Source organism: Ambystoma mexicanum, chromosome 1q, assembly GCF_040938575.1.
Source record: "Ambystoma mexicanum isolate Mex_15411 chromosome 1q, UKY_AmexF1_1, whole genome shotgun sequence".
NCBI classification, from domain to species: domain Eukaryota; kingdom Metazoa; phylum Chordata; class Amphibia; order Caudata; family Ambystomatidae; genus Ambystoma; species Ambystoma mexicanum.
The window spans coordinates 1527986122-1528010414 of NC_090922.1; the positions used below are offsets into that span (position 1 = coordinate 1527986122).

The 24293-nt window shown below is 45.4% G+C and overlaps 1 protein-coding gene across 1 annotated transcript in view; it reads right to left on the reverse strand.

Moving 5' to 3' along the window:
- The window catches only part of TIE1 (tyrosine kinase with immunoglobulin like and EGF like domains 1), a 538492-nt gene that overhangs the window by 97287 nt on the left and 416912 nt on the right, over positions 1–24293 (reverse strand). Inside the window, exons 13-14 of the mRNA XM_069642443.1 lie at positions 21405–21695; positions 9076–9269 (exon numbers count right to left, since the gene is read on the reverse strand). Of these exons, the coding sequence (XP_069498544.1) occupies positions 9076–9269; positions 21405–21695 (485 nt within the window). The remainder of the gene's footprint in view (positions 1–9075; positions 9270–21404; positions 21696–24293) is intronic.

A 24293-nucleotide genomic window follows, 5' to 3' on the forward strand; every position in this document is an offset into this window, starting at 1 on the left:
GAAAAAAATTATGATTTGGGACTGGACAAATACATATGAACAATGTCAAAAGACTAAACATGCTTTTTCTAATAAAATTGCTATTAAAAAAGTTAGGACTACTGAAAGCTATCTGGTAAAATTTCCTGGTGCAGAAGCAAGAAATGCGTTCTTAAGATTCAGAATGAACTGGTGGCATACAAGAAATAATCTAGCTAAGTGGAATGTCATCAGTGAAACGGAGAGCTTCTGCCGATTCTGTAAAAAAACCAAAAAATTCAGAAACTTTATATCATCTGGTAGCAGAATATCCAACACTATTGCCCATGAGAATTGAATGCTTTACGAAGCATTTTGAAACACATACTCCTCTTACAATCGAAAACTTCTGGCATCGAATCTATAATACTCAGATAACAACTATAAGATTAGCCGTTGTGAACTTTTTGAAAGCACTAAAATTAAAAGAAACCTTGATAGAAATGTGACAACACAAATAAAACCTACCTCATGCAAGTCTTTTAAAAATAACCTAATTATGACTTTACACATTTTAGAAAGTGTTTAAAGTGTAAAGGCAAAAATGTGGTTAATCACATGCAGTTCTTTTAATTTTTGATCATGATTTAATATGTTTTAGTGGGTTGTCAAAAGAAATGTTTTGTAATAGTTATGTATAATTGTCCAATTTTGTATGCAAAGTTGTATTTTATTTTTGTTTCATGTATTAATCTCTAGCATTGTATATGATTTTTGGCTTTTTTACAAATTTGTATTGAAAAGTTGATTTTTCAACTAAATCAATAAAACAAAAAAAATAGTTTTGAGAAATGTGTTCTGACTCCCCTGGGATGCTCGCTTTTCGCAAATAGGAGTAAGCTCAATGTTGCTTCTATTAGGCCTTCTGATAGACTGTCTTGTCCTTTTCAATCTTTGATTTCCTTTAAAATGGCTCCGATAGGCAATAAGGATGCCATGCCTCCCTCTTACACTGTTAACCATAGCCCCGATTCAGTTTCTTTCTGCATACAGAGGAATGGTACTCAGTCAGTGGGTGATTTTAGAGGTTGTGCCAACGTTGCAAATTTGTCTGGGGAAGACAGACCTTTATATGTAGGCGAACCTGTCTACTTTGTTTGCGGTAATGTAGCATTTCCATGGTTGCCCAGGGATTGGCAGGGAACCTGTTATTTAGGGATCCTGTTAGCTGGGGTGTTCATAGTTAGTACAGTAGAGATTTCAAAGGCTCGTCTACGGCGGGACGAGAATGGTGACACTTCAGCACAGGTCTTGGGAGATGTAGCAAAATCATTTGTGCCATTTTGGGGGCAGGTAGCGAATTCCGAAGATATCAGAAGACTAGCGAGAGTACTGGAGAGAACCATCAACCGGATCACGGACATACTCTATAATATGACATTGGAACAGAAAGCAATAAGCGTTAGTAGCGCTCCAAAACCGGATGGCATTAGATGTCATTCTGGCTGAACGTGGTGGAGTGTGTAAATTAGTGGGGTCCGCTTGCTGTGTTTTCGTGCCAGATTCCTCCCCAACTGTCTTCAAGGCAATACAGAATCTGCACGTCCTTAGTTCAGAAGTGCATGTTCCCGAGAGAAACTGGAATCTTAGCGCTTGGTTCTGGGACTTCTTGCGATCTTGGGGTTGGAAGGTACTTTCTGACTTACTGATCATTATGGGAATTCTGTTGTTCCTTTGTTGTTGTATCCAGTGTTTACCTAGTATATGTTCGATGCAAGGGGGATGTTGTGCACAAGCGATAGGTACAATAGGACGTAAAGTGTATGCCCCAGATAAAACCTCCAAAGAGTATGTGTTGAAAGAAATTTTAGTGAATGATCTGATGGCAATAGATATTTCTGACAGCGATTCAGGGTGCATGGACGATGATGCATGGAGTCATTTGCAAGGAGATCAGAAGTAGTTAAGCACTTGGCATAGGCCAAAAGGAGGGTTTGTCCAACGGGAAATTATATCGTACCTCCTATTGCAACGAATATATGTATATTGGCCTATGCCAAGCTGCTTATGAGCCACTTGCGAAGAAATCCGTGTTGCAAGGTCCTGACCTTAGAATTAATGTAAGCCGCCATTTTAGGTCAATCCGCCATTTTCTGTTCTCTCTGTAAAGTCACCCTGTGAGTTAAAATGATGTACAATGTCATTCTGAAATACAACATGGCCGTCGTGACCTCTGTGTATAATCAATATGTAACTTTCCTGCAGACCACTTGTTGGGGTCGTGAACTGAGATCTTGTCCTTCGCTGACCTGTGTGTAAAGGATTACTTGCGCCAATGAAACTAATCTGCGAGCATATGTTAAGAACAATGTATCCAAATACTGAACTAAGAACACTTGTTTAACTACATTGTATTAATGTTTGAGAAAACTTTATGAGAAATCCTAGAATACACTGTTACCATTTAGACTTGTTGGCAAATGTATTAAAGGCAATCCCTATGCATATAGTGGTATGAACTCGGCATGAACCCTAGATCAGTAATGTATTAGAGGAATCAAATGGTATAAAAGATCGATGAATTTTAATGTACATCGACACTCACTGAGCACACTGAACCACGCTGGAGTTTGTTGTGTTGTACTGAGGGCCGATAGCTATCCGTTACTTTGCTTTGTAACTGTTCAATATAAAATAAAGATCTTTGTATGTTCCTTTGTAACCCGTGTTCGGTGTATTTCCTTTTGGGGTACTCAGCCTCGATATTTTGATTTTGTTTTCACACCTTAGACCATAAGCCAGTCACACTCCCTTACCCCCACAGCATTCTGCCGGTTGGGAAGTCCTTCCCTTAGACCACAAGCCAGCCACATTCCTTTAGCCCTACAACATTCCCACAGTAATCTGTCTGTTGGGAAGTCCCTCACTTACACCATAAGGCAGTCACACTCCCTTTCCCCCCACAGCATTCTGCCTGTTGGGACATCCCTCCCTTAGACCATAAATCAGTCACACTCACTTACCCCCACAGCATTCTGCCTGTTGGTAAGTCCCTCCCTTAAACCGTAAGCCAGCCACTTTTCCCTTACCCCTACAGCATTCCCGCAGTAATCTGCCTGTTGGGAAGTCCCTCCCTAAGACCATAAACCAGTCACACTCCCTTACCCTTGCGGCCTTCCCACAGCATTCTGCCTGTTGGGAAGTCCCTCCCTTAGACCATAAGCCAGTCACACTCTCTTACCCTTACAGCATTCCCACAGCATTCTGCCTGTTGGGAAGTCCCTCCCTTTGACCATAAGCCAGTCACACTCCCTTACCCTTACAGCATTCCCAGAGCATTCTGCCTGTTGGGAAGTCCCTCCCTTACACCATAAACCAGTCACAATCCCTTGCCCTTACAGCATTCCCAGAGCATTCTGCCTGTTGGGAAGTCCCTCCCTTACACCATAAACCAGTCACACTCCCTTACCCTTACAGCATTCCCAGAGCATTCTGGCTGTTGGGAAGTCCCTCCCTTACACCATAAACCAGTCACAATCCCTTACCCTTACAGCATTCCCAGAGCATTCTGCCTGTTGGGAAGTCCCTCCCTTACACCATAAACCAGTCACACTCCCTTACCCTTACAGCATTCCCAGAGCATTATGCCTGTTGGGAAGTCCCTCCCTTACACCATAAGCCAGTCACACTCCCTTACCCTTGCGGCATTCCCACAGCATTCTGCCTGTTGGGAAGTCCCTCCCTTACACCATAAACCAGTCACACTCCCTTACCCTTGCGGCATTCCCACAGCATTCTGCTTGTTGGGAAGTCCCTTCCTTACACCATAAACCAGTCACACTCCCTTACCCTTACAGCATTCCCAGAGCATTCTGCCTTTTGGGAAGTCCCTCCCTTACACCATAAACCAGTCACACTCCCTTACCCTTACAGATTACTATCCCAGCAGAGAATGCAAGGCTTTATGGCTTTCTACATGCATCCCACTCTTCAACCCACTACGCCAAAATATCAGGAGAAATTGGGGTCTACATATCTCTCTGTCCATAGAGAACAGTGCTCCCACCACCCACGCCTTCCCCGTTGAGGCAGGCGGGTCTAAAATCTAATCGAGAGATTTTCTGATAAGCACATTTTCCGAAGAGGCCAATGAGAGTGGGAACATGGTGGCTACATCTTGCAACTATTGAATACCGCCAGAGGTATTAAAAGCTTGATTTTCCGAATGCAAATCCGCCGATTTAAAGTTCTGTAATGCTCAGAAGGAAAGCATAATAGATTTCTTTCAATATAAGAAAGAAACGTTTCTCATGGAGTCATGATAAGGTGGTGAAAAGGAGGGCATCTATGATACGGAACCTTTTGTGCAGTGTGTGCCACTCCTGTGCACTCACGTTTCCATCTACGTTGGCGCTCTGGAGCGGAATTCTGGTGTATAAAGCGCCCCCCAAATGATCAATATAATACATAAAATAAATCAATATGGTGGAGGAAAAGGATTCGAGTGTTTAAAGAAATATACACCTTTCTATTGCTGGGACAATACCAACACTGCTACCACTGTACCAGTGCTGAACTCTGCAATGGGCAGATATTCAGGAATCCCCCTGGAGATTGTGGCAATTACCTCTGGTGGTATTCCTAACACACAATCTACTCAGCTCGTATTATAAACCCAAAGTATTTGGTCAGAGCTGAATAGCTGTCTTTCAGCAGAAATTCACCCAGATATCCACTGTAAACCGAAGTACGGTGCCCCCTAATTTACAGTTTGTAATTATGATAGAGTGCTAACTTTTAATCACAGATCCAGTGTGTGAGGATGAAGGTGTAGTGAGGAGTACAGTGAGTGAAGCTAATAGCAGGATCCTTTCTACTCAGAGATCCAGTGTGTGAGGATGAAGGTATAGTGAGGCATACAGTGAGTGATGGCAATGACTGGATCCTTTCTACTCACAGGCCCTGTGTGTGAGGACGAAGGTGTAGTGAGGCTTGCAGTGAGTGATGGTAATGGCGTGATCCTTTCTACTCACATGCCTTGTGTGTGAGGATGAAGGTGTATTAAGGTTACCGTGAGTGATGGTAATGGCGGGATCCTTTCTACTCAAAGATCCTGTGTGTGAGGATGATGGTGTAGTGAGGTTACAGTGAATGGTGGTAATGGCGGGATCCTTTCTACTCACAGATCCTGTGTGTGAGGATGAAGGTGTAGTGAGCTGTACAGTGAGTGAAGCTAATAGCAGGATCCTTTCTACTCATAGATCCTGTGTGTGAGGATGAAGGTGTAGTGAGACATACAGTGAGTGATGGTAATGGCAGGATCCTTTCTACTCACAGATCCTGTGTGTGAGGATGAAGGTGCAGTGAACTGTACAGTGAGTGATGGGAATGGCCGGATCCTTTCTACTCACAGATCCTCGGTGTGAGGATAAAGGTGTAGCGAGGAGTACAGTAAGTGATGGTAATGGTGGGATCCATTCTACTCACAGATCCTGTGTGTGAGGATGAAGGTGTAGTGAGGCTTGAATTGAGTGATGCTAATGGCAGGATCCTTTCTACTCACAGGCCTTGTGTGTGAAGATGAAGGTGTATTGAGGTTACAGTGAGTGATGGTAATGGCGGGATCCTTTCTACTCAAAGATCCTGTGTGTGAGGATGAAGGTGTAGTGAGGTTACAGTGAATGATGGTAATGGCAGGATCCTTTCTATTCACAGATCCTTTGTGTGTGAGGATAAAGGTGTTGTGAGGATTAGTGAGTGGTGGTAATGTGGATCCTTTCTACTCACAGGCCCTGTGTGTGAGGATGAAGGTTTAGTGAGGCGTACAGTGAGTGATGGTAATGGCAGGATCCTTTCTACTCACAGGCCCTGTGTTTGAGGATGAAGGTGTAGTGAGGTTACAGTGAATGGTGGTAATGGCGGCATCCTTTCTACTCACAGATCCTGTGTGTGAGGATGAAGGTGTAGTGATCTGTACAGTGAGTGATGCTAGTGGCAGGATCCTTTCTACTCATAGATCATGTGTGTGAGGATGAAGGTGTAGTGAGGCATACAGTGAGTGATGGCAATGGCTGGATCCTTTCTACTCACAGATCCTGTGTGTGAGGATGAAGGTGTAGTGAGCTGTACAGTGAGTGAAGCTAATAGCAGGATCCTTTCTACTCATAGATCCTGTGTGTGAGGATGAAGGTGTAGTGAGGCGTACAGTGAGTGATGGCAATGGCTGGATCCTTTCTACTCACAGTTCCTGTGTGTGAGGATGAAGGTGTAGTGAGACATACAGTGAGTGATGGTAATGGCAGGATCCTTTCTACTCACAGATCCTGTGTGTGAGGATGAAGGTGCAGTGAGCTGTACAGTGAGTGATGGGAATGGCCGGATCCTTTCTACTCACAGATCCTCGGTGTGAGGATAAAGGTGTAGCGAGGAGTAAGTAAGTGATGGTAATGGTGGGATCCATTCTACTCACAGATCCTGTGTGTGAGGATGAAGGTGTAGTGAGGCTTGAATTGAGTGATGCTAATGGCAGGATCCTTTCTACTCACAGGCCTTGTGTGTGAAGATGAAGGTGTAGTGAGGTTACAGTGAATGGTGGTAATGGCGGGATCCTTTCTACTCACAGACCCTGTGTGTGAGGGTGAATGTGTAGTGAGGTGCACAGTGAGTGATGGCAAAGGTGGGATCTATTCTACTCACAGATCCTGTGTGTGAGGATGAAAGTGTAGTGAGGCGTACAGTGAGTGATGGCAACGGTGGGATCCTTTCTACTCACAGGCCGTGTGTGAGGATGAAAGTGTAGTGAGGCGTACAGTGAGTGATGGCAATGGTGGGATCCTTTCTACTCAGAGATCCAGTGTGTGAGGATGAAAGTGTAGTGAGGTGTACAGTGAGTGATGGCAACGGTGGGATCCATTCTACTTACAGATCTGTGAGATGGTGAAAGTGTGGTGAGGCGCCAGTGAGTGATGGCAATGGTGGGATCCTTTCTACTCAGAGATCCAGTATGTGAGGATGAAGGTGTAGTGAGGCATACAGTGAGTGATGGCAATGGTGGGATCCTTTCTACTCAGAGATCCAGTGTGTGAGGATGAAGGTGTAGTTAGGTTACAGTGAGTGGTGGTAACAGTGGGATCCTTTCTACTCACAGAATCTGTGTGTGAGGATGAAGGTGTAGTGAGGGGTACAGTGAGGGATGGTAATGGCAGGATCCTTTCTACTCACAGATCCTGTGTGTGAGGATGAAGGAGTAGTGAGGCTTACAGTGAGTGATGGCAATGGTGGGATCCTTTCTACTCACAGGCCCTATGTGTGAGGGTGAATGTGTAGTGAGGTGTACAGTGAGTGATGGTAATGGCAGGATCCTTTCTACTCACAGCCCCTGTATGTGAGGATGGAGGTTTAGTGAGGCATACAGTGACCGATGGCAAAGCTGGGATCCATTCTACTCACAGATCCTGTGTGTGAGGATAAAGGTGTAGTGATGCATATAGTGAGTGATGGTAATGGCGGGATCCTTTCTACTCATAGATCCTGTGTGTGAGGATGAAAGTGTAGTGAGGCGTACAGTGAGAGATGGTAATGGCGGGATCCTTTCTACTCATAGATCCTGTGTGTGAGGATGAAGGTTCAGTGAGATATAGTAGGGCGTACAATGAGTGATGGTAATAGCGGGACCCTTTCTACTCACAAATCCTGTGTGAGAGAATGAAGGTGTGGTGAGGCATATAGTGAGTCATGGTAATGTTGGATCCTTTCTACTCAAAGGCCCTGTGTGTGAGGGTGAATGTGTAGTGAGGCGTACAGTGAGTGATGGTAATGGCCGGATCCTTTCTACTCACAGGCCGTGTGTGAGGATAAAGGTGTAGTGAGGCATACAGTGAGTGATGGTAATGGCGGTATCCTTTCTACTCACAGGCCGTGTGTGAGGACAAAGGTGTAGTGAGGCGTACAGTGAGTGATGGTAATGGCCGGATCCTTTCTACTCACGGGCCGTGTGTGAAGATAAAGGTGTAGTGATGCATATAGTGAGTGATGGTAATGGCGGGATCCTTTCTACTCATAGATCCTGTGTGTGAGGATGAAGGTGCAGTGAGATGTAGTAGGGCGTACAGTGAGTGATGGTAATAGCGGGACCCTTTCTACTCACAGATCCTGTGTGAGAGAATGAATGTGTAGTGAGGCGTACAGTGAGTGATGGTAATGTTGGATCCTTTCTACTCACAGGCCGTGTGTGAGGACAAAGGTGTAGTGAGGCGTACAGTGAGTGAGGGTAATGGCGGTATCCTTTCTACTCACAGGCCGTGTGTGAGGACAAAGGTGTAGTGAGGCGTACAGTGAGTGAGGGTAATGGCAGGATCCTTTCTACTCACAGATCCTGTGTGTGAGGATGAAGGTGTAGTGAGGGGCACAGAGAGGGATGGTAATGGCAGGATCCTTTCTACTCACAGATCCTGTGTGTGAGGATGAAGGAGTAGTGAGGCGTACAGTGAGTGAGGTTAATGGCGGCATCCTTTCTACTCACGGGCCGTGTGTGAGGACAAAGGTGTAGTGAGGCATGCAGTGAGTGAGGGTAATGGCGGTATCCTTTCTACTCACAGGCCGTGTGTGAGGACAAAGGTGTAGTGAGGCGTACAGTGAGTGAGGGTAATGGCAGGATCCTTTCTACTCACAGATCCTGTGTGTGAGGATGAAGGTGTAGTGAGGGGCACAGAGAGGGATGGTAATGGCAGGATCCTTTCTACTCACAGATCCTGTGTGTGAGGATGAAGGAGTAGTGAGGCGTACAGTGAGTGAGGTTAATGGCGGTATCCTTTCTACTCACAGGCCGTGTGTGAGGACAAAGGTGTAGTGAGGAGTACAGTGAGTGAGGTTAATGGCGGCATCCTTTCTACTCACGGGCCGTGTGTGAGGACAAAGGTGTAGTGAGGCATGCAGTGAGTGAGGGTAATGGCGGTATCCTTTCTACTCACAGGACGTGTGTGAGGTTGAAGGTGTTGTGAGGCTTGCAGTCAGTGATGGTATATGCAGGATCCTTGCTATCACAGAGCTGGCAGGGGGAATGATGGCATAGTAACATGTATGGTGAGTGGCAGTGATGTTGTGCTGAGTTCTACTCACAGATCCGGTCTGGTAGGTGAAGGTTCTTGGTCGGTGGAAGAAGTTCTTTTTGATGCAGAATAGGGCCAGCAGAGCGGTGATGATGGTGACACAGGTGACGGACACAGAGCCAATGATGGCCAGGAGAAGCTTCTGGTTGCCTCGTGAAGCCTGGGGACTCCGGCTCTCCAAGCTGGGAATGAAGTTCTGCAGATCTGGAGAGAAAAGAGTGGGGAAATGAGATGTCAAAGGCCATAGAGCGGAGAATGATGAGATGAGGCAGCAGAACCCAAGCCCAGTATTACACATGAGCCTAGTGCTTTCCTGCCAACCTGGGAGCAACTGTGCTTTTAATTCAACTCTGTCTCCTATCTTATCCCCATCACTCTCTCAGTTACACTCCAGGGCTTTAACCTGGACCGGACCCTTCTTTTTATGGCCATCCTTCGCAGAGTCCTTCTGGGGTTTAAATAGATGCTGTCTTTGCTCTCATATTCCCACTCCGGAGTTCACACATGAACCATGCCTTCTCTCTATGGATGTCTCTTCCACACTCTCGTCTCAGGACAGGTGCATGCATGAACCAACCCTTTTAGTACAGAGCCATCTCTTTCTCACTTCGGGGCTAAAGTGTGGGCTGTGTCTGCCCTACATTCCTAGCGCTCTCAGTCTATTATTTACACATGGACCTACAGTCTCTTCTCTGCAGTCTCATCCATATTTTAAAGTTTTAATCTGGACAGTATCTGCATACAAAAGTGTGCCTTCCTTGTCAATACTGTCACACAAGCTGTCATAATGGTAAGTCTAGGGTCTCTCCTCTCCCACATCGCTTTGGCTGATGGTAGGACCAGGCTCTTTCTTCTCTCAAACTTCCATGTCTCTGGTTATTGGGCCAGACTCTTTCTTCCCTCACAACCTCTGTTTGTGACAGTATGATCTCCATGTCTGGTGCTAGACACAGCTTCTCTCTTCTCTCACACTTTCCTTTCCCCAGTGGTAGAGTTTGCATGGCTCTACCCTTGCTCCTTGTCTCTTGTGGTAGACCAAGGTCCTCTCTATCATCACACTCCCCTTTCTGCAGTTGTTGGGTTTGCACCGCTCTACCCTTGTTCCACGTCTCTTGTGGTAAACCCAGGTTGTCCCTTCTCTCGCACTTCCCTTTCTCCAGTGGTAGGTTTCCATCTCTCGCTCTACCCTTCCTCCCTGTCTCTTGTGGTAGACCTGTGACAAATGAACTTCTGAGGGAACGAGTGGTCCAGTGACGAATATCAGTTTCTAAACCATCAATCAGCCCCACACCTCTAGTACACCAGAAGGGATCCGAACAGATTGGAAAAAAAAGTCAATTATAAACCTCCTTGTTCAATTTTGGTAACGTGGACGGAATGGCAGGCTTATCTCGCAAGGTTGTGGATCGCTGGTTAGTTGCAACACAGCAAAAATACAATTATTACCCAATGATAAAAGGGACTGTCCAGTCAAGGATGTATACAAATATCTACTTTATTATTATTACAACAGACAGTTCTAGCACACTACAAAATTCAACCCACCCTGTAAAGGAACACAGAGGACAGACAGTTTCACGAAGGAAAGGGATGCACTCTGGATACTGACAGGAGGGTAGTCGGTCAAGCAATCAGCCTTAACTGTTTAGGGTTCTTTGGTTTCAGCACCAAGGGAGTAAGGGGTCGAAAATGTCACAAGGGGCCTTCGGAGAAGAACCACGGGGACAGAACCACAATGTACCTGGTGCTTGAGATGATCTCAATGCTCGACAGCGTTGAGTTGTTTCCAGGTGGCCTTGCAACTCCTGCAACAGAGTTCAAGACGGGAGACAGCTGCGGGCATCAGGCGGCAGGCAGCTTGGCAAATGAGGCTGGATGGACGGCTGCAGGCTGGCCTACAAGGCCGCTCAGGATCAAGAATAGTTGTCTCTGTGCTGGTTGGCGTATCAGGAATGCTGGTTGAGGCGTCTCAGATGTCTTTAGTGACTCCAGCGTCAGTCAGTCAGTCAGTGGGGCAGGCAGTCGCGGTTCAAGGGCTTGACTGCCTCGAAAATGGCCTTACAAGATGGATGCTGGTTGATGCTTGTCATGGCGCTCCTCCTAGCTTCTTCGCAGGGCTCATGTCGTCCTTTAAGGATGTTAGGGAGAATTCTCAGGAATGTGCACATTTTCCTTACCTTTTGAGACCCCCAGCAACTTTGCTGGATTTCTAGGATTTGATTTTCTTACCTGGGAAGAGTGTGAGCCTTTTCTCCCACTATTCCATGTATTTTGAGATGTGTTTTACTTTTGTGTTATTTTGTTATGGAGTTTTAAACCAACTCCCTAGGCATCATCTTTTTCTGTGTGTCACACAGCACCCTCAGTGCAGTGGCACAGGGATGTGTTTCAGACTTCCCAAGGTTTAAATACCTTCTCTGGGACTGACTACTGTCTCCCAGAGCATGTAAAGTTAAATTGACTTTACTAGTCTCTTCGAATTTACAGACCCAGCACACACTATCTTCCTATAGAGTGCTGGAGGGGTTGCCTAGCTTCCCCCGAGTCTAAACACTCATGTAACAGTAAAATGTTACCCTTTCCTACTTTAAATGGCTGGTGGCAGTGGTTTAGATCAAACTACCATGATTTTTCCCAACCGCTAACAACCGTAGCTAAAAATCGGGTCAGCCATGTTTTTCAAAATGGTGCCCAAGACCTATCTGTAAAAACAGACTCCGGTCGACCTTTTTCACTGTTTCTTTTTGGAAAGGTCCTTCTTGTGTTTGTCTCTGCGTGCCAAACTAGGTTTGGTCCCTTTGTTCGTTGCCCTTTGGGGGGCTTCAGTGCTGAAGCCCTCCTCTGGTGCCTGAGTGTCTGGGGTGGACAGGATGTGAGGGAGATGCCCGAATCTCCCTGTGCTTAGACTCCTAGGAGACCTGAATGCACTCTGGTTTGATTGGCTGGCAGGTCTCTGTGACTTGGAAAGCAGAGTCGACCACTGGAATGAAAGAACCGAAGACGAGCTGAATGAAGAGGACTGCTGCAACTCCTGGTCCACCGGTGAAGCCCTGCTGCAGGTCTGAATTGCCTGAACTCCATCGACAGAGAAGCCCTTCAAGGTTAACTTCTTCCCTTGATTTTGGTGGGAACAACCAACTCGTAAGACGCCTGGACACCGTCCCCTCCTGGTCGAATTTTCTGCAGAATGCTGTGGAAAACCGGATAGCCAGTGGGAAGGAAACCAGTTTGTGGTCTTTAAGGCACTCACACCAAAAACCAAAGATTTTTTTTTTTTTTCTTTTTGATTTGGCTGAAAAATTCAACCTTTCAATACAAAATACATCTACTTCATTTCTACTGTTATTCACAGATATAAAACATATATAAGAATATATGAGCAAAAAATGTAAACAAAAATGTTCATATTCCTTAAAAGCGATTAACATGTACATGCACATTCATTTGTGTCCTAAATAAAAATACTGATTAAAATAAATAAAAAAGATGACCTAAAAAGATGAAAATAAGCTAATGAGAACTGTAATCAACAGAATGCATGAAAATGAACCTCAAGCCTAACATAAGAGGCAACTTACACCGTAATTATACCATTGCAATTTCAGCTTTTTCCCTCTTGCTTATGGTCATTTTCCAGTTTTAGTTCATTCAAAAAATTCATAGTTGCATAACCTACTGTTCTCGAATACACATGAAATACATATTTTCTTAGATCTTTCGGCCCCCTGTGTATTAGATGTTTAAAGAGATTTTTAAAGTATTTAACTCTTAAGGGCTCCAATTCCGAGCAAACAGTAATGATATGTTCCAAAGATTCCTTGTGTATATTGCAGAACCGACAAATGGTATTTCCTTCATTATCAACAACCCATTTTGATGTAACTTCTCTAGTTTTCCACCGATTTAGCCTCAGGCGCAGGAGTCCTGCCCGATGCATGACATTTGGTGATTTTAAGAGATACGCATCAGGGGTTCCAAAAGACTTTGAGGCGAAAGGATTTTGTTTAAAGCATTTATAAAGATGACACAATTCCCTGGTCCTGATCCAGTCCATTTCCCACATTTTCTGCTTTGCTTTGACTGGATTTTGTAACAGCAGATCATCCTCTATGTCGGCCACCTGCATGAACTCCTGCAAGAACTCCTGCATGAACTCCTGCATGAACTCCTGCATGAACTCCTGCGCCTGCGACTTCCATTGCTTGATAAAGCTGTCCCTTGACTCGCTCACATAATTTGCTAGCTGCGTAACCAACCCATTCTGATGCTTTTCCAGAGCACATTTCCAATACAGCATGCATACTTTCCATTTATAAATGGCATATATTGATATGAGCCCTAGTTTGTGCCTTATAAGGGCCACTGGTGTAGATTTAGGGCGTTTCAGGAGGTTTCTCCAATAAGCCCCTTCTTTTTTATCCCAATAAATGCTCTTTTTTCAGCTCCGTTTAGCAGTACAGGGAGAGCCTTTTGCTTATAACATGTTATCAGAAGTGCAATGGTGAATTTACAATATTTACCACTAATAATTCTAGATTGTGATGTTAAACCATTCCATTTCAACATCATAGTGGTCTCATACGGGGGGTCATTTGGATTATTGTTAATGTTTACACCCAGACAGGTGTACTCACACACCGATTCTAGATGTTGGTTATCTAGTAGCCACCCATATTTTTTTTATTTCTTTGTTGACAATTTCCAAACTGAATCACCTTTGTTTTCGTGATGATTATGGTCATTCGATTAAGCTTGGCATATTTCTCCAATGCTTGAAGCATATTACGCAACCCCATCGGTGTCTTAGATAACAAAATGAGGTTGTCGGCATATAATAGCCATTATAAACCAACGTTTTGCCAAGCTTGTGTCCTCTTCCCTGGGCAGTGCAGGAACCTCCTGACATCCTCCCTCTTGCCCCCACGACTCATGCCAGGAACAACTGCCTCAGCTATAGCTCTTCTTCACTTTAAACGTACTGTGCAAACGTGGTCCAGAAATCTTTGCGGCCACGGTGAAAGTTTGTGAAACTTTCCCGACTTCGAAGGCTTGTCCTTCCCAAGGCCAACATATAACTTTTCGTCTGACCAAATTCTTCTAAGATCTGTGGCAAAGCCTTAACCGTTTACTACCAGAACTGTGCTATCCTATACAAGAGTCTAAACCATTGACTTTGGCCCGGGGCTATTGAATTCAATTGCTCGTTGTAGTGAATTGAAACCCTTTGCCCTGCCTATGAAAGTATTTGTGCCTTGATTTCTTTTAACCTTGTCTTTTTACCCCTTTTAAAAGTAACTGAAGTGCCATTTTTCTCCCACTTCAGGGGAACTGAACTGGTTCAGTAACTTATTGGTTGTATATTTGTAGCATATTAGTATATGATATTGAGCTGCTCTTGCTAGTGTAATGTTTTCCAAATGACTGTGTAATTAAATGTATATTCTTTTACCAAGAAACCTTGAGTAAGTGTTTGTTTGAATCACTGCATTTGTTGGTCCTTTGTATAACTTGTTCTACTGATCACGTTACTCTTGAGATAAGGCTGGCTGCTCAGCCACTGCTACGACTCTACTGTGTAGTAAAGGCTTGTACCAAAGGTGAAATTGTACTGACACGTGTAGTCTTAATTGCGTGTAGTGTTCCCAACGGGTACTGCATATGATTCTGCCTAACAATGGAGGACAGCCCAAAGCTGAGGAGAGTATTTGCAGGCAATGGCCTTGTCCTTTGTTCAGAGACTGTCTGGCACGTCCCACCTAGGAAGCTTGATGGCAGAACCTAGGAAGGCACGTTGTGTGTTCGCTCGCTTACTGGTTCTGGAGCTGCTGGACGGGTCCTCAGAGGTCGGTATATCCCTCTTTTCCCCAGGAGATATTTAGGGGAAGGACATTTCCCCTCTTGGAAATCCTGGCCTTACTTCACTGACAGAAGCTGTAAGGCAGACTGTAGCTTCAGCCAGTGTCCAAATTAGTCCTTTTTCTTACTCCTACCAAAGTCGTTGGATGATCTGCCAAAAGAGGGACTCAACCCTCTTTTGAAACCAAATGAGCCCGAGTGATTGGTGCAGGACAATCCTACCTTAATGAACCAATCCTGGGTCCTCACCAACAATCGTCTGTTATGCGTGAGGTCATGACCAGAGTACTTTGCAACAGAAAGGTAAGGGGTGACAAAATGTACTACTAAGTCCCACCCATCTTCCTCCTGTCTGTTGTGGGCCAAAGTGTATCTCTGGTTTATTGAGCTCTATGTGGTTCCTGATCAAAGCGCAGGTCTTGCTTGAAGTTTGTGGGGAGAACAGACTGTTTGTCTCCATCAAATCACATACTTCTTCCCTCTGAAAGGGGGTCCGCTTGCAGGGGTTGCATGTTGTAAACAGTTTTCCTAGACATGACATTCACCACCCTTCATACAGAAGGGTGAGAGCTAGCTTCAAACTGACGCATTGCAAATCAAAGAGGTGTTGGAGTTTCATGCCCTTTGTTAGTTCTGTGACCAGGCTTCTTGTCAGGCCTGCTTCAATTCACTCATCAATATATGCTGCCACCACACAGAGCTACAATGGGCAGGACGGATCCATTGAGCCGTTGATATTTAATTAGGCTGGCCATGGCAGGAGGAAGGTGTTGCCTTCCCCCTACAGGATATGCTTTCATGTACTCCTCGCTGCCACATTCCAGCTAAATGTGACAGGGAGAACTGTGCTCTTAGGCTGTGTCCCCCCAGAGTACACATGACTATGGGTTTTTTGTGCGGGGAGCATAGGAAAATGTGTGCGGATTAGCCCCACAAATTGTTCGAGATTGATCCCCCATCATTCCATTTCTTACAAAATTTCAAAAAAGCCCAGGCGAGCGCACACTCCCTGTGCGGATGGTGAAATCCTCATAACACCCAGGATGTCTCCTCTCTCACACTTCTCTTTCTCCAGTGGTAGGGTTTGCAACACTCTACCCTTGCTTCATGTCTCTTGTGGTAGACCCAGGTTCTCTCTTCCAGCACACGCCCCTTGAGTAAATGTTTGTTTGAATCACTGTATTTGTTGGTCCTTTGTGTAACTTGTTCTACTGCTCACGTTACTCTTGAGATAAGGCTGGCTGCTCAGCCACTGCTACTACACTACTGTGTAGTACAGGCTTGTACCAAAGGTGAAATTGTACTGACACTTGTAGTCTTAATTGTGTGTAGTGTTCCCAACGGGTACTGCATATGATTCTGCCTAACAAAGGAGGACAGCCCCAAGCTGAGGAGAGTATGTGCAGGCAATGGCCTTGTCCTTTGTTCAGAGACTGTCTGGCACTTCCCACCTAGGAAGCTTGCTGTCAGAACCTAGGAAGGCACGTTGTGTGTTGGCTGGCTTACTGGTTCTGGAGCTGCTGGACGGGTCCTCTGAGGTCGGTATATCCCTCTTTTCCCCAGGAGATATTTAGGGGAAGGACGTTTTCCCTCTTGGAAATCCTGGCCTTACTTCAGTGACAGAAGCTGTAAGGCAGACTGTACCTTCAGCCAGTGTCCAAATTAGTCCTTTTTCTTACTCCTATCAAAGTCGTTGGATGATCTGCCAAAAGAGGGACTCAACCCTCTTTTGAAGTCAATTTTGCCCCAGTGATTGGTGCAGGACAATCCTACCTTAATGAACCAATCCTGGGTCCTCACCAACAATCTACTGTTATGCGTGAGGTCATAACCAGAGTGCTTTGCAACAGAAAGGTAAGGGGTGACAACATGTACTAATAACTCCCACACATCTTCCTCCTGTCTGTTGTGGGCCAAGGTGTCTCTCTGGTTTATTGAGCTCTATGTGGCTCCTGGTCAAAGCGCAGGTCTCGCTTGAAGTTTGTGGCGAGAACAGACTGTTTGTCTCCATCAAATCACATACTTCTTCCCTCTGAAAGGGGTTCCCCTTGGAGGGGTTGCATATTGTAAACAGTTTTCCTAAACATGACATTCACCGCCCTTCATACAGAAGGGTGAGAGCTAGGTTCAAGCTGACACATTGCAAATCAAAGAGGTGTTGGAGTTTCCTGCCCTTTGTTAGTTCTGTGACCAGGCTTCTCCGCAGGCCTGCTTCAATTAACTCATCAGTATATGCTGCCACCACACAGAGCTACAATGGGCAGGACGGAACCATTGAGCCGTTGATATTTAATTAGGCTGGCCATGGCAGGAGGAAGGTGTTGCCTTCATGTACTCCTCGCTGCCACATTCCAGCTAAATGTGACAGGAAGGACTCTGCCCGTAGGCTGTGTCCCCCCAGAGTACACTTGACTATGGGTTTGTTGTGCGGGGAGCATAGGAAAATGTTTGCGGATTAGCCCCACAAATTGTTCGAGGTTGATCTCCCATAATTCCATTTCTTACAAAATTTCAAAAAAAGCCCAGGCGAGCGCACACTCCCTGTGCGGATGGTTGAAATCCTCATAACACCCAGGATGTCTCCTCTCTCACACTTCTCTTTCTCCAGTTGTAGGGTTTGCAACACTCTACCCTTGCTTCATGTATCTTGTGGTAGACCCTGGTTCTTTCTTCCAGCACACTCCCCTTTCTCCATGGGTAGGGTTTGCATCACTCTAGTTTTGCTCCCTGTCTCTTGTGGTAGACCCAGGTTGTCTTTTTCATCACACTTCCCTTTCTCCAGTGGTAGGGTTTCCATTGCTCTACCTTGCCCCCTGTCTATTCTGGTAGACCCAGATACTCTCTTCCATCACACTCCCCTTTCTCAATGGGTAGGGTTTGCATCGCTTTACCCTTGCTCCCTGTCTCTTGTGGTAGACCCAGGTGCTCTCTTTCATCACACTCCTCTTTCTCCAGAGGTAGGGTTTGCATTGCTCTACCCTTGCTCCCTGTCTATTGTGGTAGACCCAGGCTGTCTCTTTCATAATACTTCCATTTCTACAGTGGTAGGGCTTGCATCACTCTACCCTGTCTCTTGTGGTAGACCCAGCGTCTCTCATCACACTCTATTCTCTTCAGTGGTAGGGTTTGCATCACTCTAGCCTTGCTACCTGTCTCTTGTGATAGACCCAGGCTGTCTCTTCTCTCACACTTCTCTTTCTCCAGGGGTTGGGTTTGCATCCCACTACTCTTGGTCCATGTCTCTTGTGGCAGACCCAGGGTGTCTCTTCATCACACTCCCTTTTCCTCAGTGGTAGGGTTTGCATGGCTCTACCCTTGCACCCTATCTATTGTGGTAGGCACAGGTTATCTCTTCCATTACACTCCCTTTTCTCGACTGTTAGGGTTTACATCACTCTACCCTGTCTCTTGTGGTAGACAGAGGATCTCTGTTTCATCACACTCCCTTTTCTTCAGTGGTAGGGTTTGCATCGCTCTACACTTGCTCCCTGTCTCTTGTGTTAGACCCAGGTTCTCTCTTCCATCACACCTCCTTTTCTCCAGAGGTAGGGTTTGCATAACTCTACCCTGTCTCTTGTGGTAGACCCAAGGTCCTCTCTTTCATCACACTCCCTTTTCTGCAGTGCTAGGGTTTACTTGGCTCTACCCTTGCTCCCTGTCTCTTGTGGTACACACAAGTTATCTCTTTCATCACACTCCCTTTTCTTCACTGGTATGTTTTGCATCACTCTACCCTCTCTCTTGTAGACCCAGGTACTCTCTTCCATCACACTTCCCTTCCTCCAGTGGTAGGGTTTGCATCACTCTCCCCGGTCTTTTGTGGTAGACCCAGGTACTCTCTTCCATCACACTTCCCTTTCTCCACAGGTAGGGTTTGCATTGCTCAACGCTGTCTCTTGTGGTAGACCCAGGTACTCTCTTTGATAATACTTCCCTTTCTGTGCTGGTATGGTTTGCATCACTCTACCCTGTCTCTTGTGATAGACCCAGGTACTCTCTTCCATCACACTCCCTTTTCTTCACTGGTATGGTTTGAATCACGCTACCCTGTCTCTTCTGGTAGACCCAGGTTCTCTCTACAATCACACCTACCTTTCTTCACGGGTAGGGTTTGCATCACTCACTCTCCTCTGTCTCTTGTGGTAGACCCAGGTTCTCTCTACCATCACACATCCGTTTCTCCACTGGTGGGGTTTGCATAACTCTACCCTGTCTCTTGTGGTAGACCCAAGGTCCTCTCTTTCATCACACTCCCTTTTCTCCAGAGGTAGGGTTTGGATCACTCTGCCCTTGCTCCTGGAATCTTGTGGTAGACCCAGGTTCTCTCTTCCATCACAATTACCTTTCTTCACGGGTAGGGTTTGCATCACTCTACCCTGTCTCTTGTGTTAGACCCAGGTACTCTCTTTCATCACACTCCCTTCTCTGCAGTGGTAGGGCTTGCATGGCTCTACCCTTGCTCCCTGTCTCTTGTGGTACACACAAGTTATCTCTTTCATCACACTCCCTTTTCTTCACTGGTATGCTTTGCATCACTCTACCCTGTCTCTTATGGTAGACCCAGGTTCTCTCTTTCCTAATACTTCTCTTTCTCCACTGGAAGGGTTTGCTTAACTCTACCCTGTCTCATGTGGTAGACCCAGGTACTCTCTATCATCACACTTCCCTTTCTCCAGAGGTAGGGTTTGCATCACTCTCCTCTGTCTCCTGTGGAAGACCCAAGTTCCTATCTTTCATCACACTCCCTTGTCTCCAGAGGTAGTGTTTGCATCACTCTACCCTTGCTCCCTGTCTCTTGTGATAGACCCAGGGTCTCTCTTCCATCACACTTCCCTTTATGCACTGGTATGGTTTGCATCATTCTACCCTATCTTTTGTGATAGACCCAGGTCCTCTCTTTCATCACACTCCCTTTTCTTCAGGGTAGGGTTTGCATCACTCTACAATGTCTCTTATGGTAGACCCAGGTTCTCTCTTCCATCACACCTCCCTTCTCCAGAGGTAGGGTTTGCATTGCTCTACCCTTGCTCCCTGTCTATTGTGGCAGACCCAGGTTCTCCCTTTCATTACACTTACCTTTCTTCACAGGTAGCGTTTGCATAACTCTTACCCTGTCTCTTGTGGTAGACCCAGGGTCTCTCTTCCATCACACTTACCTTTCTTCAGGGGTAGCGTTTGCATAAATCTTACCCTGTCTCTTGTGGTAGACCCAGGGTCTCTCTTCCATCACACTTACCTTGCTTCACGGTAGGGTTTGCATCACTCTACCCTGTCTCTTGTGGTAGACCCAAGTACTCTCTTTCATCACACTCCCTTTTCTCTACTGGTAGGGTTTGCATCACTCTCCCCGGTCTCTTGTCGTAGACCCAGGGTCTCTCTTCCACCACACTTCTCTTTCACCAGACTTCCGTTTCTCCAGGGGTAGGGTTTGCATCACTCTCCCCTGTCTCTTGTGGTAGACCCAGGGTCTCTCTTCCATCACACTTACCTTTCTTCAGGGGTAGCGTTTGCATAAATCTTACCCTGTCTCTTGTGGTAGACCCAGGGTCTCTCTTCCATCACACTTACCTTGCTTCACGGGTAGGGTTTGCATCACTCTACCCTGTCTCTTGTGGTAGACCCAGGTACTCTCTTCCATCACACTCCCTTTTCTCTACTGGTAGGGTTTGCATCACTCTCCCCGGTCTCTTGTTGTAGACCCAGGGTCTCTCTTTCACCAGACTTCCGTTTCTCCAGGGGTAGGGTGTGCATCACTCTCCCCTGTCTCTTGTGGTAGACCCAGGTGTTCGCTTCCATCACACCTCCCTTTCTCCCGTGCTAGGGTTTGCATCACTCTACCCTCTTGTGGTAGACCCCTTTCCTCTCTTTCATCACACTCCCTTTCATTCAGTGGTAGGGCTTGCATTGCTCTACGCTTGCTCCCTGCCTCTTGTGTTAGACCCTGGTTCTCTCTTCCATCACACTTCCCTTTCTCCACTGGTATGGTTTGCATCACTCTCCCTGGTCTCTTGTGGTAGACCCAAGGTCTCTCTTTCATCACACTTCCCTTTCTACAGTGGTAGAGTTTGCATCACTCTCCCCTGTCTCTTGTGGTAGACGCAGAGTCTCTCTTCCATCACGTTTCCCTTTCTCCTGTGGTAGGGCTTGCCATTCTGTACTCTCATAGCCAGGTAGTAGGACGAGGTTCTCCCTTCACTTACTCTTGGGATTCTATACCATCAATCCCCTCACACCACAAGCTCTCAGTGGTGTGGGCAGGCTTTTTCTCCCCTCACAACTCCCTTTCCTCACTGGTGGGCTTTTGCATTCTTTACCCTCATGGCTATATGTTGGCAGTAAGGACAGGCCTCTCTTCTCTCTCTCCCTCTGTATGGCTTGTTCACCACTCTCTTCACACCCCACCCCCTTTTCAGTGGTATGGCTTCTTCAAGATGTCACGTCCACCTGCAATGCCCTGGTGGAAGAGACAGTCTGCGCGCTTACCTTCATGGTCAGTCTTGACTGTCACAGGCTGGCTCCAGTCTCCAGGGATCTTGGAATTGGCACGGACTCTGAATTGGTACTCGGTGCTGGCATTGAGACCCGTGATGAGCTTCCGGGTCTCGTTTTCACTGTCAGTGTCAATCCATTTCTGCTCGCTGGGCACTGCCAGGGCCTGGCGCTCAATCGTGTACTTTATGATGCCCCCGTTGGGGTCTTCTGGTGGCAGCCACTTCAGCTCGACTGTGTTTTCAGAAAGGACACTGCCTTCTAGGGACCTTGGTGGAGATGGGCCTGGCAAAGAGAAAGCAATAAAAGTCTATAAATTGGAAGGATGCATGTCTTGCAAATACTTACTGGCACCCTGAACCATGGCATCACATTGAATCACCAGTCCAATACCATTGGGCCCATTAGGTTATATTGCACATCAGACCTTCAAACACTTATTCAACCAATGCAAAGTGCTTTAGAGCAAAAACATCCAGAGTAAACATTGAATCCCAATGTACAAAAGCAGCGGCGTGCAGTAAACCTTATACAACAGAGTATAAAAACGATCAACATTAGTCCAAATATTTGGAGACTTTGCTTGAATCAGAAATGATCGCTCATTGATTAACTATGGAGATATTTTGATTTTATGAATTTTAGAAAGACACAGACTGATTGTGATTTTACAGTATTATTGTATGATGATTTGTTTCAATAAAATGATGATTTGTTCTAAAAGCATGTGTTAAAAGTTTAATTAAATATGGCACAATAATATATATATATATATATATATATAAATATAGCTGCATGAGATTCGGTGTCCAGAACTGTAAAACGTCTTCAACGGCGCAGAAGATTTGGGAAAGTCCATCAGTCTGTCCCTTTTGGGGGCAGCTATGAGCAGACAGGATCGGCTTTCAGCACCGCTGACATGGCAGCTTAAATATGCTTCCAGCCAGCATAGACACAAAGGAAAGACTGGCGCTGCTAGTGTAGCAACACGGAAAGCCTTTCCACAAACGATACCTCGACTTCCGTTTTTCATGATGGACTATCTCCCTTCCACTCCCGAATTAAAGATATTTTTACATGAGACGAAATTAAAAATGTAGAGCTGTTCTTGAGGGACTAATACATTTAACAGTTATTAATACAAATAATACTATCATTTTGAGTAATCCACTTTTTCAATCCTTACAGCAAGAGAAAAGAATAGCCATTTTAATGGGGGAAACGTTCCTACTTATTCTGCTTTTTGCTATATTAGGCTTTCGCTTGGCTACTTTAACAGACACCAAATGTCTCCATTCCTAGCTCATGCACAGCCTGGCCTATGGCTTGCTTCTAGAGGTCAGTATGCTGGTGGCATGGGGGTGAAGGGGCAGGGAGATCTACATTGTAATATTACAATCTTGTTATTTTATTTTTATTTTTTTATTAATAAACGTATTAGTTTGGAAACAAACTTTTATATTATGGTTCATGTGATCAGAAACATCTTAACATCAGTTTCTTTGTATGATTTGGATGTCTTTCCATTCATACAGAGTTGAATTAGTTCTTGTCCAGAATTGAACCATCCTGGTGATCAACTTGATATTTTTGCCAGATATTCTTTGCAGCCACATTTCCTCATCTCCAGAACCTGTTCTCTGATGTTTCATCGTACTGGCAAATTAAATCCTGCGCTCGATTAGCGTGGGACATTCCATGAAGATGTGGTATAGCGTCTCATCTTGGTTTCTTTATTCACAAAACCTGCAGATATTTTCTTCCGTGGGTATTTGCTTGGCATTTGCAAGATATTCTCTGGTGTGCAAGACATTGAGTCGGAGTCGTAAGTATGTGTCACGGATTGATTTGGAGGGACATTTTCCCAAGTGAGAAAGTAATTCGTTCACAGCCCTTGTTTCGAGTTCAGGGATTATGTTGATTTTGTACATTGCTTTTTCATCAATGGCTTGGATCCAGTCAATCTCCTTGATCCTCTTTTTTGCTTTCGTAGGTCTGTTAATCAGAGCTTCAAGCGGAATATCGTATTGAATAAGCAGAGCTTGACAGACTTCTTTCCAAGCTCCCAGAGTGGGAGAGATTAGGGTCTCTTTGGTTTGCGTCAGGATCCTCATTGCATCATCGTTGGTAATCTTGCAGTATACGTCAAGCTGTTCCCAATTTTGGATGGATTTAAGAGACTGTAGTGCCAGTTCGTACCGTATCCTCGATATCTTGCTATTTCTCTTGCAACATTTCCCCCAAATGTTGACCTTCTGAGCGCATGTGGCCAAGAGTCGCATTGCATGGTACAAATTGCATTCAGATGTGACACATATCTCTGAACTTCTTTAGAGAAACTTATTTTAAATTATGGTGGGTTTTAAAAAGAATAGATAAGAAATTCTGAAGGCATGGTCCCCGCTGCAACTACTCCCTATATTCAATGTAGTCCTTTTGGTTGGCCCTTTGCTGTGTCTGCAACTTTCCATGTTTTTATGAAGTTGTTTCTACTTTGACCTCTTCCTCAGGACAAGGTTTACCCAGTGCTCTTGCAGTTTGCCCAGACACTTTCGGCACAGTGAGGCATTCTAGATATCTGTTTGTCAAACTTATCTTCGTCTGAACTTTCTACGACAACTCCATTCTCTTAATGTATCACTTTTCAAGCTTCATTACTCGTACTTGATTTGTTAAGGCGACAAGACATCTGTTTTAAAACCACTATATTGATAACTAAAATATCACAATCTAAAAACAGCTTTGAAACAATATGCGACATCAGTGAAGACATCACATTTCCAGTTTTATTAATATGGATATCAGTTAATCATCTTCAGGTATTCAATGCAATTCTGTGCTATTTGGCACCTGGGCCAAGATTGACAGGGCCAGTCTGAACAG